The sequence below is a fragment of the Chiloscyllium punctatum genome, chromosome 23, assembly GCF_047496795.1.
Source record: "Chiloscyllium punctatum isolate Juve2018m chromosome 23, sChiPun1.3, whole genome shotgun sequence".
NCBI lineage: Eukaryota > Metazoa > Chordata > Chondrichthyes > Orectolobiformes > Hemiscylliidae > Chiloscyllium > Chiloscyllium punctatum.
Genome location: NC_092761.1, coordinates 92,236,857 through 92,253,078, shown reverse-complemented (window position 1 = coordinate 92,253,078; position 16,222 = coordinate 92,236,857). Strand labels below are relative to the sequence as shown.

The 16,222-nt window shown below is 41.8% G+C and overlaps 1 protein-coding gene across 2 annotated transcripts in view; it reads left to right on the top strand.

Moving 5' to 3' along the window:
• hoatz (HOATZ cilia and flagella associated protein) overlaps window positions 1-16,222 on the top strand; it is a 63,230-nt gene that overhangs the window by 37,002 nt on the left and 10,006 nt on the right. For both annotated transcript variants that reach the window (XM_072593513.1, XM_072593512.1), the window contains exon 4: window positions 3,970-4,029. In XM_072593513.1, coding sequence (XP_072449614.1) covers window positions 3,970-4,029 — 60 coding nt within the window. The remainder of the gene's footprint in view (window positions 1-3,969; window positions 4,030-16,222) is intronic.

Sequence of the window (16,222 nt, the reverse complement as noted above, 5' to 3'; positions counted from 1 at the left end):
GCATGATACTAGGAGGTTATTAAGGTAGAAACCAGTAACAGGCACAGCCTCATAGTAATTTCCTCCATCCCTCTACATCTCCCCATTAGTCAGTAGCTGGTAACTTCACTCAGGTCTGGGTGAGTGCTTCCCTCTCTCATCTCTGTCTACTTTGGCTGTTCTATCATTTCCATGCACTTTTGTAGAGCACAGAAGCGAAGGACTGTGTCACCAGATTGAAACATAATGTGAAGTGATGTGGAAAAGGAATGATACAGCAGAGAAAATGCTGTAACAGAAAATGGAGAATGCATATTCAGTGGAAAATCAGAAGTTTCTTAGTTGCAACATGTCCCAGATAAAACAAAGGAATAACAATGTCAATAGTTTTATTATTCACACTGTCAGATAACCAGGAAGTTAATTGTTACTTGAGTACATATTCCCTCTAAATGAAAATGCTGGTAGCCAGGAATGTTCTGTAAATAAATTTACATTTGGAAGAAGTAAATGCTTTTTAATAGTGTATTCTCATAGTGCAAAATGTGCACAAACTATCCTCGACTGGGAATGCTGCCAAGTGTAAGCAATCTGGTTGGATGGGTTTAGAAAGCTGCTGAGACCTGCAGCCTGGCCACACCAGAAGCATCCTCGTCAGCATTCCTATGCTTCTGATTAATAAGGCTATACACTGCATTTTATCCATTAGCATCCATTACATCTTCCTTAGCAATCTGATTAGGAGTCAGGGCATCATTTTTGGTGAAATAATCATTTCATTTCTCAACTTCCATGACAATATCGACAATTGATTTGCAGCTTCCACTCTGTATGAACTCTTGGTGCAATCGAAGTGGAAGAAATTGTTGTATTAAAAAGATGTATGGTGGAATATTCAACTGTATCACTCAGATCAGTTTGAATAATGGCATCAACTACGACTGTTGGAAAAGTGAGGTGTTTTGTAGTGTAACCCTATTATCCCAGAGGGATTGTCTCAGCTTGAAGACACATGACAAGGGACCTTCTAAACCTTTCCTATTTATGTACCCATCCACATGATGATTAAATCTTGTGATTGGTGGATATGCACTTCCTACCTGCCATGTTAGGAAGTTTAGTGCACGGCTGAGTTTATAGGCATTTTTTTTCTAGCAAGAATTGCTGATTAAGTAATCAGGAGCAAGAACCCTGGTTGGTTTACATTCCCCTCCCTCCCCAGCTGAGGAATGATAAGGATAACAGCCTCATCTCATCTGCATCCCATGTGACAATATTTGACTCAAATGGGAATCAAATCTATAAAATATTTATGACTCAGGGGAATTGATTTAATGGCGCAGAATTTCATCAGATAACCAATTCTTCACTGGTATGTGAGCCACTAAATAGCCCATGAGTTCACTGATTAACCATTAAGATTCCTTGGCTAAAGGTCCACAAGCCCAAAAATATGTTTTCTCCCTGTCTTGGGAATGTAACTGAATATGTTCAGATAGCATGCCCGAAGGTGTGCTATACTCTCAGAATCATTATTGACTAAGCAGTGACCCTCTCTGTGACCTGGCATTAGTTGATCCCACTCGGTTATTACACTGTTGCTCAACATACTCACAACAGAACAAAACACAAAGCTCTTCTTAGAAATTGGAACAGTTCATGTAAATTGTCTGCAGCACTGACAAATGTCTGGAGGGACATGAGGTTTACAGATAGTGACAGTTTTAGGGATTTATGGTGCCAGACTGGGATGCAGTTCCCAGTGGTACCAACACCTACAATATTCTCCGTGATTATCAGCAAGTAGAGATTCATGGGTCACTTTCACTCAAAGACTCTTTAACTAATTAACCTTTGAAACTTTTCTCAGCCCATGAATGAAGGACAGGGATGGAATGCTGGTCTTAACCTTTTCATGACCAGGCTATAGCTCTGTATGAGTAGTCTATAAAATACATCATGTGGAGATGCTGGTGTTGGAATGAGGTGGACAAAGTTTAAAAACCACACACTCCCAGGTTATAGTCCAACAGATTTATTTGGTAGTACTAGCTTTCAGAGCGCTGCTCCTTCATCAGGTAATGAGTAAGGAATAGAAAAGGAGTACCAAATTATCTTTTTACATTCCTTTTTAAATAGCTGTTGTGTCTGAACTTGAGGGAACAAAAATGAACAGACCACCTGCAAGCTAGTCCTTTACCTTCTGAATATGAGATGTGACTCTCCTAATAGATCTGGTGGCAACTGTTCTGCCTGATGTGGTATTAATCCATACAATCAGAACAGTTCTATATTTGATCCCCAGTGTGTCCTGAGTTAGCTGATCTTTTCAGGAGTAACTGTGCACATTAAGTAATTAGCTCCAACTCCAGTGCAGGGAAAGGGAAAAAAATCAATCAGACTTCTTGGTCCTGATTCCTATCCAAATTCTACTGCTACAAGAGTCACATTTGTAGATGTGAGAGAAAGGATTGATCATAGTTTAGCTGCAGTGAACTCTCAAGTATGTGACACCATGAACTGGAAAAGCTCAGATGTAGTGAACAGCACTTGGATGAGCTTGCAAAGAAATGTGTGGGACTGTGTCACTGAATCTTAACAAAAGAACATAATTTCAAGTGTTGTGATGAGAACATTGGTAACACTAAATGTTGCATTATCAGTGATAATGATACTGAAGTGAACATTTTGAATACAGTAATTGAGAGGAGTACAATAGGCTGTTTATTCCACATATAGAGTATTGGCAGCTCAGAACTAAAATTCAACAATCAAATAAACAACCATCTCTATTTTATTGTAATGCAGGATTAGCTAGTTGAACCAAAATGAAGATGAATTTACATTCTTAAGATTCATGAATAATTTCAAGATTTCAGGTTGAGGTAGTAGAAACAGGAAGTGCTGGAAAAATTCGGCAGGTCTGGCAGCTGACCTAAGTGTAGTATTAGCTGATTTCAGTAGAGTAAGAAAGTTTGTACAGAATTCAGTGTTGGCTTGAATAAAGTGAATTTAGACTGTATCAAAACCTGGAGGAGAGAAGTGGAAATAGTTATTGTGATTTCATTCAAACAGTTAAGTGAAATTCTATCTTTAACTGAATATTGTTTCCAATTATACAGATTTGCATTAATAAAAGGAAGAGAACAACGGATAAAAACTTGTTTGAAATGATGTGGATGGAACACTTTGAAAAGCTGTTATTGTTTCATTGCTGAAAGCTTCACTGTCACAGGACTTGCAAAAGGAAGTTGTTCTACATTAGGATGAAAATTATAGAATAATTGGAATTATATTAAACATGCTAATTGATCATAGAAATCCCTCTAATTCTATGTACTACCGAAATTCTGCAATGTTACAAAGGAAATGATATGTACATCCATATGAGTTAGGAACAGGAATAGGCCATTCCAACCATTAACCCTGCTTCCCCATTCAATGAAATGACGGCTGATCTGACAATAACCTTAAATCTGCATTTCTACTTATCCCTGACAATTTTTCACTGTCCTGCTTAAAACAATATCTAACTTCGTCTTAAAAACATTGAAAGACTCTGCCTTTGCTGCTGCTTCAGGAAGAGAATTCCAAAGATTCTCAACCTAATGCTTTCAGGCTGGTCCATTTGAAACCTGGATGTTTTGCATTCAGTGCTATTGGTCTATGGAGAACATGGAAGAATTTTCCTGGTTGCCTTCCTCTCTTAATCAAAATAGGCTGACTGGATCTTTACATGTTCTGGGATTTGGGTGGCTGCATTTGTCTTTGTTGACACTTGTTGAGATTAAGAAGTGTGGAGTTTCTCTATATGTGATGGTGCTATACAAACAGGACTTAGTAATGGTATCAAATACCCAAAATTAAAGTTGCTTTTATCAATTGAATAAAGAAGATGCAGAGATTCTTTAAACTCTGATTCCTTGGAGTTGGGGAATAGAGAATTGTACAAATAAAAGCAATTACTACAACCATTCTTTCTTTCTACAGGCCAAGAAACGAGAAGAGATCTTGGCGTTAATTAATAAACAGAGGGAGGAAAGAGTACGGGTAAGATAAATTATTCTTCAGATGATGCAGGCCTGGTTGAGGCTCATGGGTCAGTGTGTACCAGAACCAGAAATCAGACTGTATGTGGCACTAGACAAAGCCCAGATGGAGACATGCACACACAGTATGTTAACCAAACATCCCACTTTAATCCGTTAACATTTTTCTATTGACTAGATCCCAAAGTGATCACGTTCAACCTCACCAGTAATTGTCATGAATTAAGAAATCATTTCTTCCATCTAATTCACTCTCATTTGCCTTTCCTTCACCATTAATTTGAAATAATAACAGAAATTGTTGGAGAAACTCAGTTGGATTTGCAGCATTGGTGAAGTTAATCTGAATGTTCCCCAACTGGAAACCATGGATGAACCAGGAGATCCGCTCCCTACGGTGGCGCGGTGCTCAGTGGTTAGCACTGCTGCCTCCCAGTACTGAAGGCCTGGGTTTGATTACAGCCTTGGGCACCTGTCTGTGTGGAGTTTGCACATTCTCTGCATGTCTGCACCTCTGGGTGCTCCAGTTTCCTCCCACAGTTCCAAAGGTGTCTAGGTTAGGTGGATTAGCCATGAGAAGTGCAGGATTACAGGGATAGGGTAGTTTTATGGGTCTGGGTGAGATGCTGTTTGGAGGGTCAGTGTGGACTCAATGGATTGAATAGCCTGCTTCCACACTTGTTGGGATTGTATAGATACTGAAGTCCAGGTCTGAAGCATTCAAATTGGGCATCCCTGATCTATACAGGGAAATCCATTTATGACCTTTGTAAGGTCATCAGCGATGCCAAGAGGCCCAGACTAACCACACAGACACCTGTCATTTGTGGCAAGGCTTACAAGTCATTACAGGCTACAAAGTGAAGTTGAACAGATTCGCAGGCAACAATTCAGTGCATTCTATACTCACCTTGAACAGAAGGTCAATGGAACAATGTCATCTATCCCAACAGCTTTGGTCACCACCGCAGACATTTGATTGGCCTTCTTGACAATGAATGCATGGAAAACAGTCTATGGCCATGCACTCAAGTCCTGTGTGGGCCAGCTGGTGAGAGTATTTGTAGACATTTTTAACCTCTCCTTACTATGACCTGAAGTCCACACTTGCTTCAAGAAGACCACCTTCAGCCTGGTGCCAAAGAAACATCATGCAGCATGCCTCAATAACTACCACCCAGTGGTTCTGATGTCTGTAATTTTGAAGAGCTTCAAGGGGTTAGTCATGGCTCACATCAACTCCAGTTGACCAAATTGCTCTGATTATTTCCAATTCGCCTATTGGTGTAACATGTCCACAGCAGATGCCATCTCCCTGGCCCTACAGTCATCCCTGGAATATCTGGACAACAAGGATATCTACATCAGCCTCCTACTTATTGACTACAGTTCCACCTTCAACACCATTATTCCAAACAAACTCATTTCTAAAATCTGAGACCCAGGTCTCAGCTGTCTCTGTAAACTGTATTCTTGACTTCCTGACCCATCGACTACAGTCAGTAAAAACAGGTGACAACACCACCTCCGAAATAATCCTTAATACCGGTGCCCAACAAGGCTGCATATTCTTCCCCCAACTGTGTTCCCTGTACACTCACGACTGTGTGGCCAAATTCTGCACCAACTCCATTTACAAGTTTGCTGACACCACCGTTGTAGGGCAGCTCTCAAATAATGACTCCTGGAAGTATTAGATTACTAGATTACTTACAGTGTGGAAACAGGCCCAACAAGTCCACACCGACCCGGCAAAAGGCAACCCACCCAGACCCATTCCCCTACATTTACCCCGTCATCTAACACTACGGGCAATTTAGCATGGCCAATTCACCTAACCTGCACATCTTTGGACTGTGGGAGGAAACCGGAGCACCCGGAGGAAACCCACGCAGACACGGGGAGAATGTGCAAATTCCACAGTCAGTCGCCTGAGGCGGGAATTGAACCCGGGTCTCTGGTGCTGTGAGACACCGTGCCGCCCGTACTGTGCCACCATGCCGCCCATCAGCAACAAACTGTCCTGATCCACCCACATAGACGCAATGGTCAAGAAAGCACAACAACATCTCAACCTCCTCAGGATAAGGGAATTTGGCATGTCCACAAGGATTCTTACCAATCTTTATAGATGCATCTATAATAGGAAACATTCTATCTGGGTGTGTTGTTTGGCATCTGCTCTTCCCAAACCTGCTAGAAACTACAGAGAGTCGTGAACATAGCCCAGACCATTATGCAAACCAGAATCCCATTCATAGACCTCAAATATACTTCTCGCTGCTTTGGGAAATCAACTGACATAATCTCATGCTCCTCCCAAACCAGTTAAACTCTCTTCCATTGGGCAGGAGATATTAAATTTTGTTTTTACATGTAGAATAGCTTAAAGAACAGCTTTCCCCCCTCAGTTATTAGACTTCTGAATGGACCACTCAAATTTTAAATTCAATCTTGATCTTCCTGTCTGTGCACCTTCTCTACAGCCTTAGTATTGTATTTAGAAGATAGAACATTACAGCTCAGTACAGGCCCTTCGCCCCTCAATGTTGCACTAACCTGTAAAACCAACCTGAAGCCCATCTAACCTATACTATTCCATTCTCATCCATGTGTCTATCCAATGACCATTTAAATGCCCTTAAAGTTGGCGAGTCTACTACAGTTGCAGGTAGGCTGTTCCACGCTCCTACTACTCTGTGAGTAAAGAAACTACCTCTGACATCTGTGCTATATCTATTGTACCTCAATTTAAAGCTATGCCCCTCATGCTAGCCATCACCATCCATGGAAAAAGGCTCTCCCTGTCCACCCTATCTAACCCTCTGATTATCTTATATGTCTCTATTAAATCACCTCTCAACCTTTTTTCTCTCCAACGAAAACAGCCTCAAGTCCCTCAGTGCTTCTTCGTAAGACCTTCCCTCCATACCAGGCAACATCCTAGTAAATCTCCTCTGAACCCTTTCCAATACTTCCACATTCCTCCTATAATGCGGTGACCAGAACTGTATGCCATACTCCAAGTGCGGCCACACCAGAGTTTGTACAGCTGCAGCATCTTGCGGTGGGAGAGCACTTTGGTGAAAGTGATCACAACTGCCTCACATTTAGCATAGCCTTGGAGAGAGAAAGAAGCAGTTACCGAGGGAAGATATTTAATTGGGGAAAAGGAAATTATGACGCTATCAGACAGGAGTTGGGAAGTACAGACTGGGAGCAATTGTTCCACAGAAAGGACACAGCAGACATGTGGAGACTATTTAAGGAGCAGTTGTTGCGAGTGATACATGAATTTGTTCCACTGACACAGGTAAGAGGGGTAAGATTAAGGAACCTTGGATGACGAGAACAGAGGAACTTCTCGTCAAAAGGAAGAAGGCAGCTTACCTAAGGTGGAGGAAGCAAGGCTCTAGCACAGGAGCTCAGAAATGGGCTGAGGAGGGCCAGGAGTGGGCACGAAAAAGGCTTGGCAAGAAGGATTAGGGAGAACCCAAAGGCATTTTACTCATACGTGGCAATAAGAGAATGATCAGGGATAGCGCAGAGAACTTGTGCGTGGAGTCAGAGCAGATAGGGGAAGCCCTAAATGAGTTTTGTGCTAATTTTCACTGAGAAAAGGGAACTTGTTGTAAATAAAAACTTAGAGGAGCTGGGATACTGCCTTGACCAGATCAAGATTGATAAAGTTGATGTGCTAGAAATTTTGGAAAGCGTTAAGATTGATAAGTCCCCAGGGTCAGACCAGATTTACCCTCGGCTGCTCCGGTAAGCGAGAAAGGAGGTTGCTAAGCTGCTGGTGAGGATATTTGCCTCCTCACCCTCCACGGGAGTCGTACCGGAGGATTGGAAGGAGGTGAATGTTGTTCCTCTTTTCAAGAAGGGAAATAGGGAAATCCCTGGAAATTACAGACCAGTCAGTCTTACGTCTGTGGTCAGCAAAGTTTTGGAAAGAATTCTGAGGGATAGGATCTATGACTATTTAGCAAAGCATAGTGTGATTAAAGGCAGTCAGCATGGCTTTGGGAGGGGCAGGTCATGCCTCACAAATCTTATTGAGTTCTTTGAAGAGCTGTCAAGACAGGTCAACGACAGTTGAGCAGTGGATGTGGTGTATATGGACTTCAGCAAGGCATTTGATAGGGTTCCCCATGGTAGGCTCATTCATAAAGTCAGGAAGTATGGAATACAGGCAGATTTGGCTATCTGCATTCAGAATTGGCTGGCTGACAGAAGGCAGAGAGTGGTTATAGATGGAAATTATTCTGCCTGGAGGTCAGTGTTGAGTGGGGTCCCGCAAGGCTCTGCTCTTTATAGTTTTTATAAATGACTTGGATGACAAGGTTGAGGGATGGGTTAGTAAATTTGCAGATGACACAAAGGTTGGAGGTGTCGTCAATAGTATAGAGGGATACTGCAGTCTGCAGCGCGACATAGACAGGATGCAGAGCTAGGCTGAGAAATGGTAGATGGAGTTCAACCTGGATAAATGCGAAGTGATGCATTTTGGAAGGTCGAACTTGAATGCTGAATATAGGATTAAAGACAGGATTCTTGGCAATGTGGAGGAACAGAGGGATCTGGGTGTGCAAGTACATAGATCCCTCAAAGTTGCCACCCAAGTGGATAGGGTTGTTCAGAAAGCATATGTTGTTTTGGCTTTCATTAACAGGGGGATCAAGTTTAAGAGCCGCGAGGTTTTGCTGCAGGTCTACAAGTCCCTGATGAGACCATACTTGGAATATTGTGTCCAGCTCTGGTCTCCCTACTATAGGAAAGATACAGAGACTTTGGAGGGGATGCAAAGAAGGTTTACCAGGATGCTGCCTGGACTGGAGGGCTTGCCTTATGAAGAAAGGTTGAATAAGATCGGACTTTTCTCTCTGGAGAGAAGGAGGAAAAGAGGAGACCTGATCGAGGTGTACAAGATAATGAGTGGATTAGATCGAGTCAATAGCCAGAGAGTTTTCCCCAGGGCAGGATTGGCTGGTACGAGGGGTCATAGTTTAAACATATTAGGAGGAAAGTATAAAGGAGACGTCAGAGGTAGGTTCTTTACGCAGAGAGTTGTGAATGCATGGAACATGTTGCCAGCTGTGATGGTGGAAGTAGAGTCATTGGAGACATTTAAGCAACTGGATAGCAGTGAGTTAAGGGGTGTATAGGTTAAGTTACTATATTTTACATTAGGATTAAACCTCGGCACAACTTCGTGAGTCAAAGAGCTTGTTCTGTGCTGTACTTTTCTATGTTCTATTACATTATGGTCCAGAAACTCAATCCCTCTATTCATAAAAGCTAACACGCTGTATGCTGTCTTAACAACTCTATCAGCCTGGGTGGCATCCTTGAGGGATCTATGTACATGGTCACCGAGACCTCTCTGCTCATCTACACGATAAAAAGTCTTACCATTAGCCCAGTAGTCTTTATTCCTGTTGCTCCTTCCAAAGTGAATCACCTCACACTTTTTCACATTAAACTCCATTTGCCATCTATCAGCCCAGCTCTGCAGCTTATCTATGTCCCTCTGTAACTTGCAACATCCTTCAGCACTATCCACAACTCCACCGACCTTAGTGTCTTCCACAAGTTCACTAACCCATCCTTCTACGCCCTCATCCAGGTTGTTTATAAAAATGACAAACAGCAGTGGCCCCAAAACAGATCATTGCGGTACACCGCTAGTAACTGAAGTCCAGAATGAATATTTCCCATCAACCACAATCCTCTCTTCTTTCAGCTAGCCAATTTCTGATCAAACCACTAAGTCACCCTCAATCCCATGCCTCTGTATTTTGTGCAATAACCTACCATGGGGAGCCTTATCAAACGCCTTACTGAAATCCATATACACCACATCAATCACTTTACCCTAATCCACCTGTTTGGTCACCTTCTCAAAGAACTGAATAAAATTTGTGAGGTGCAAATATCCTTCACAAAACCGTATTGACTATCCCTAATCAATCGATTCCTCACCAGATGATTATAAATCCTACCTCTTATTATAACCTTTTTGGACACCTTACACACAACCAAAGTAAGGCTCACTGGTCTATAATTTCCAGGGTTGTCTCTCTTCCCATTCTTGAACAAGGGAACAAGATTTGTTATCCTCCAATCTTCTGGCATTATTCCTGTAGACAATGACAACATCATGATCAAAGCCAATGGCTCGGCAATCTCCTCCCTGGCTTCCCAGAGAATCCTAGGATAAATCCCATCCGTCCCAGGGGACTTATCTATTTTTACATTTTCTAGAATTGCTAATTCCTCCTTCTTGTAAACCTCAATCCCATCTAGTCTAGTAGCCTGTTTCTCAGTATGCTCCTCGACAACATTGTCTTTTTCTAGTGTGAGTACTGACAAAAATATTCATTTAGCACTTCCCCTATCTCCTCTGATCCATGTACAACTTCCCACTACTGTCCTTGATTGGTCTTAATGTTACTCTAGTCATTCTTTTATTCCTGATATACTATAGAAAGCTTTAGGGGTTTCCTTGATCGTGTCTGCCAATCAATGACTTTTCACGTCCCTTCCTGGCTCTTCTTAACTCTTTCTTTAGGTCTTTCCTGGCTAACTTGTAATTCTCAAGCACCCTAACTGAACCTTCACATCTCACCCTAACATAAATCTTCTTCCTCTTGACACGAGATTCAACTTCCTTAATAAGCCATGATTCCTGCCCGCGACAACTTTCTCCCTGCCTGACGGGTACATACTTATCAAGGACACGCAGTAGCTATTCCTTGAGAAAGCTCCACGTTTCTATTGTGCCCATCCCCTGTAGTTTCCTTCCCCATCCTATCCATCTTAAATATTGTCTAATCACATTATGATTGCCTTTCCCCTAACAATAATTCTTGCCCTGCGATATACACCTATCCCTTTCCATCGCCAAAGTAAACATAACCGAATTGTGGTCAATATCATCGAAGTGCTCACCTACTCCAAATTCAACACCTGGCCAGGTTCATTACCCAGTACAAAATATAATGTGGCCTTGCCCCTTGTTGGCCTACTTACATACTGTGTCAGGAAACCTTTCTGCACACATTGGACAAAAACTTGGTCTATCTAAAGTACTCGAACTATAATAGTCCCAGTCAATATTTGGAAAGTTAAAAGCCCCCATAACAACTACCCTGTTACACTCTCTCCTATCGAGAATAATCTTTGCTGTCCTTTCCTCTACATCTCTGGAATTTCTCACTCTGTTCTGTTATCCTAATGCACTTTATATGTTATAATGTGCCTGTACTGCACACAAAACAAAATTTTTCACTGTACCTAGGTATATATGACAATAATAAAATCAAGAGAGAAACAGAGTTAATGTTTTGAGTCAAATATAACTCTACTCTGAAGTCATATCAGACTGGAAACATTAACTTTGTTTCCAAAGTTCTAAAGATTCTGCCAGACCTGCTGAGTTTCTCTGGCGGTTTCTGTGTATAGACAGATTTCTAGCATCTGCAGGATTTTATTTTATTTGATTAGTTAGGTTTGATCCTGGAATTCTTCAAAGAACATTCAGATAAATGAAACCTACATGGTGTAATTTGGTTTCATGAGACTCAGAATTTTATCTGATATTAAAGTGGTACACAAGGATTACACATCTCCCCTCTTCCAGATCCCAGAATTCCCTTCTTAATTTGGAAGTGAGCTACTGCTGAAGCTGAGATTTAAAGCTCTTTTCTATCTTTCTTTTGCTCTTTATGGAGACGAAGAAAATAATACTTAAGAAAAGGAGAAATCTGTAGCTCAAATGAATGGATATATAACAACTGCGAGGTAAAAACAATGACTGCAGATGCTGAAAATCAAATACTGGATTAGTGGTGCTGGAAGAGCACAGCAGTTCAGGCAGCATCCAACGAGCAGCGAAATCAACGTTTCGGGCAAAAGCCCATCATCAGGATGGGGCTTTTGCCTGAAACGTTGATTTTGCTGCTCGTTGGATGCTGCCTGAACTGCTGTGCTCTTCCAGCACCACTAATCCAGTATATAACAACTGCATCATGTTGCACTCGTGAATTCAGGAGTTCCCTCTATGAGATATCATGGCTGCAGGCCTCTCATTCTATGATAGGATGGGTTGATGTTGTCCTGAAAATTACCTTAAACAATATGCTGCTTGGGATTGTGGTTCTTTCAAAAGCTTAATGTGGAGTGACATGGTAGATTTTTTTCTCTGATTTATCAGTTCTTGTGTGGGAGGTGATATTATTGCCATTGTTCCTGACTGTTTGTAGTCTGGAAGTGAAATTGTTGTTACGATATTAATGAGGACAGACTGTTTTCCTTTCATTAATTCTTTCAAAATCCGGTGGATCAACACATAGTGATTCTGTTGGTCCATTGAGGCTGAGCCAGCGAGACCAGAATGTCCCAACTCTAGTCCAATTCCTGGTGTAATCTGGTTTAGCAGTTTTAAAATATGCTGTGCGACAAATTGTCTCAGCATACCTTGCTGGGAATGAAGGTGCTCTCTCCTGATGGCTACTTCATGATTTTATAAGAAATGCACAAAATCAACTGATTGTGATACATTTACATTCGATTAGCTTGGCAACTCATACAGGACGAATGTTCACTTGAGTGCTGTGAGCCCCTCTAAACATTTACTCCACCCTGAGAGGCAGCTGGAGCAAAGGAACTGGGGAAAAAAAATCAAATGCCTAATCTCTTTATCTACTCCCTCGAGAGAGATGGTATTTAACAAAATAAAACAAAATCTATGAGCTGGCTCTGTAGATTCCAACAACACTTCACTAAACACCAAAGATTTGGCAGAATACTTTCGAATTGAAGTTTACAAAGATCCTATGTGAAACACTTGTGTGCTGCAGTAACCAGTAAATCTCATTTTCCTAAAGACATTTTCATTGGTGTTCTCATGAATCCAACTTCTCTTTCAGCATTTCCTTCATGAGTTCTCAGACTGCTAAATAATTAGTCAGAGAGTTATAGAGATGTATAGCACAGAAACAGGCCCTTAGGCCCAGCTCTTCCATGCCAGCCAGATATCCTAAATCAATCTAGTCCCATTTGCCAGCATTTGGCCCATAGCCCAGTAAACCCATCCTATTCACATGCCCATCCAGATGCCTTTTAAATGTTGTAATTGTACCTGCCTCCACCATTTCCTCTGGCAGCACATTGCCTGCATGTACCACCCTCTGCATGGAAAATGGGATTGCACGGTGGCTCAGTGGTTAGCACTGCTACCTCACAGTCCCAGAGACCCCAGTTTGATTATACCGTCGAGTGACTATCTGTGTGGAGTTTGCACATTCTTCCCAAATCTGCATACGTTTCCTCCCACAGTCCAAAGAGGTGCAAGTTAGATGGATTGGGCATACTAAATTGCTCATTGTGCTCAGGGATGTGTAGGTTGGATACATTAGCCGTGGGAGTTGTGAGGATGAGTTGGGGATGTGGGTCTGGGTGGGGTGCCCTTTGAAGGCTTAGTGTGGACTCGTTGGGCTGGGTAGCCTGTTCCCATGCTGTAGGGATTCCATTAAAAAAAAAGTTGCCCCTTCTGTCCTTTTTAAATCTTTCCTCTCTTACCTTAAATCTAAGCCCTCTAGTTTTGGACTTCCCTACCTAGCAAAAATATCTTGGCTATTCACTGTATCCTTGACCCTCATCATTTTATAATCCTTTACAAGGCCACCCCTCAGCCTCCAGCACTCTTCATAAAATAGACCCAGTCTATTCAGCTTCTCCCTGTAGTTTGAAGTCTCTAACTACAGCAACATCCTTGTAAACCTTTTCTGAACCCTTACAAGTTTCACAACATCCTTCCTATAAGAGGGAGGACAGAATTGCACGCACTATTCCAAAAGTGGCCTAATCAATGTCTTGTACAGCTGCAACTTGACCTCCCAACTCCTATACTCAATGCACTTACCAATAAAGGAAAGCATACCAAACGCCTTCTTCACTATCTTATCTACCTGAGACACCACTTCCAAGGAACTATAAACCTGCATTCCAAGGTCTCTTTGTTCAGCAACACTCCCAGGACCTTATCATTAAGTGTATAAGTCCTGCTCTGATTTGCCTTTCCAAACTGTAGCGCCTCACATTTATCTAAATTAAACTCCATCTGCCACTCCTCAGCTCATTGGCTCAAGATCCTATTGCACTCTGAGGTAACCTTCTTCACTGTCCACTACACCTCCAGTTTTTTATCATCTACAAACTTACTAACTATACCTCCAGTGTTCACATCTAAATCATTTATATAAATGATGAAAAGTAGTGGACCCAGCACTGATCCTTGTGGCGCCCCACTGGTCACAGGCTTCCAGTCTGAAAGGCAACTCTCCACCACTCTCTGTCTTCTACCTTTGAGCCAGTCTTGTATCCAAATGGCTGAATTCTCTCTGTATTCCATGTGGTCTAACCTTGCTAACCAGTCTACTACAAGGAACTTTGTTGAACACCTTAATGAAGTCCATATAGATCACGTTCACTGCTCTGTACTCATCAATCTTCGTGGTTAATTCTTCAAAAATTCAATCAAGTTAGTGAGAGATGATTTCCCATGCATAAAGCCATGTTAACTATCCCTAATCAGTCTTTGCCTTTACAAATACAAGTAAATTCAGTCCCTCAGATTCCCTCCAACAACTTGTCCACCACCAACGTCAGGCTCACTGATTTACAGTTCCCTGGCTTTTCCTTAAGCACCTTTCTTAAACAGTGGTACCACAATAGCCAACCTCCAGTCTTCCAGCACCTCATCTGTGACTATTGATGATACAAACATCTCAGCAAGAGGCCCAGCAATCACTTCCCTAGCTTCACAAAGAATTCAAGGATACACTTGATCAGGTCCTGGGAATTCATCCACTTTTTACTTTTTAAGGCATCCAGCACCACCTCCTCTGTAATATGGGCATTTTTCAAGATGTTACCATCCACTTCCTCATATTGTGTATCTTCCATGTCTTTCTCCACAGTAAACATTGATGCAAAATACTTGTTTACTATCTCCCCCATATCTTGCGACTCCACACATATACTGCCTTGCTGATCAGTGAGGGGTTCTATTCTCTCCCTTGTTACTCTTTTTTTATTAATGTATTTATAAAATCCTTTTGCCAAAGCTATCTCATGTCCCCTTTTTCTCTCCTGATTTCCCTCTTAAGTATACTCCTACTGCCCTTAAACTCTTCTAAGGATTCACTCAATCTCTGCTATCTATACCTGACATATGCTTCCCTGTTTTTCTTGACCAAAATCTCAATTTCTCTAGTCACCCAGCATTCCCTATACCTACCTTCCTTACCTTTCACCCTAACAGAACATACTGTCTCTGGAATCTCGTTATCTCATTTTTGAAGGCTTCTCATTTTCCAGCCATCCACACTCAATCAACTTTTGAAATTTCTTGCCTACTACCTTCAAAATTGTCCGTCCTCCGATTTAGAACTTGAACTATTAGATCTGGTCTATCCTTTTCCATCACTGTTTTAAAACTAATAGAATTATGGTCGCTGGCCCCAAAGTGCTCCCCGACTGACACCTCAGTCACCTGCCCTGCCTCATTTCCCAAGAGTAGGTCAAGTTTTGCAGTTTCTCTAGTTGGTACATTCAAATACTGAATAAGAAAATTTTCTTGTACACATTTAACAAACTCCTCTCTATTTAAACCCTTAACACTATGGCAGTCCCAGTCTCCGTTTGGAAAGTTAAAATCCCCTACCATAACTACCCTATTATTCTTACAGATAACTGAGATCTCCTTACAAATTTGTTTCTCAATTTCCTGTTGACTGGGGGGGGGGGGAGGGGGGTCTATATTACAATCCAAATAAGGTAATCATCTCTTTCTTATTTCTCAGTTCCACCCAAATAACTTCCCTGGCATATTCCCAGGAATATCCTCCCTAAGAACAGCAGTAATGTTATCACTTTGAGGAAGTGACAAAGTTGTTTAATGATGCAAGGGCTGTAGATGTCGGTGCATGGACTTCAGTAAGGTGTTTGATAAGGTTCCCCATGGTAGGCTAGTGGAGAAAGTGAAGTTGCATGGGGTCCGGGGTGTACTAGCTAGATGGATAGAGAACTGGCTGGGCAGAGAGAAGTAGTGGAAGGAAGTTTCTCAAAATGGAGAACTGTGACCAGTGGTGTTCCACAGGGATCCGTGCTGGGACCACTGTTGTTTGTGA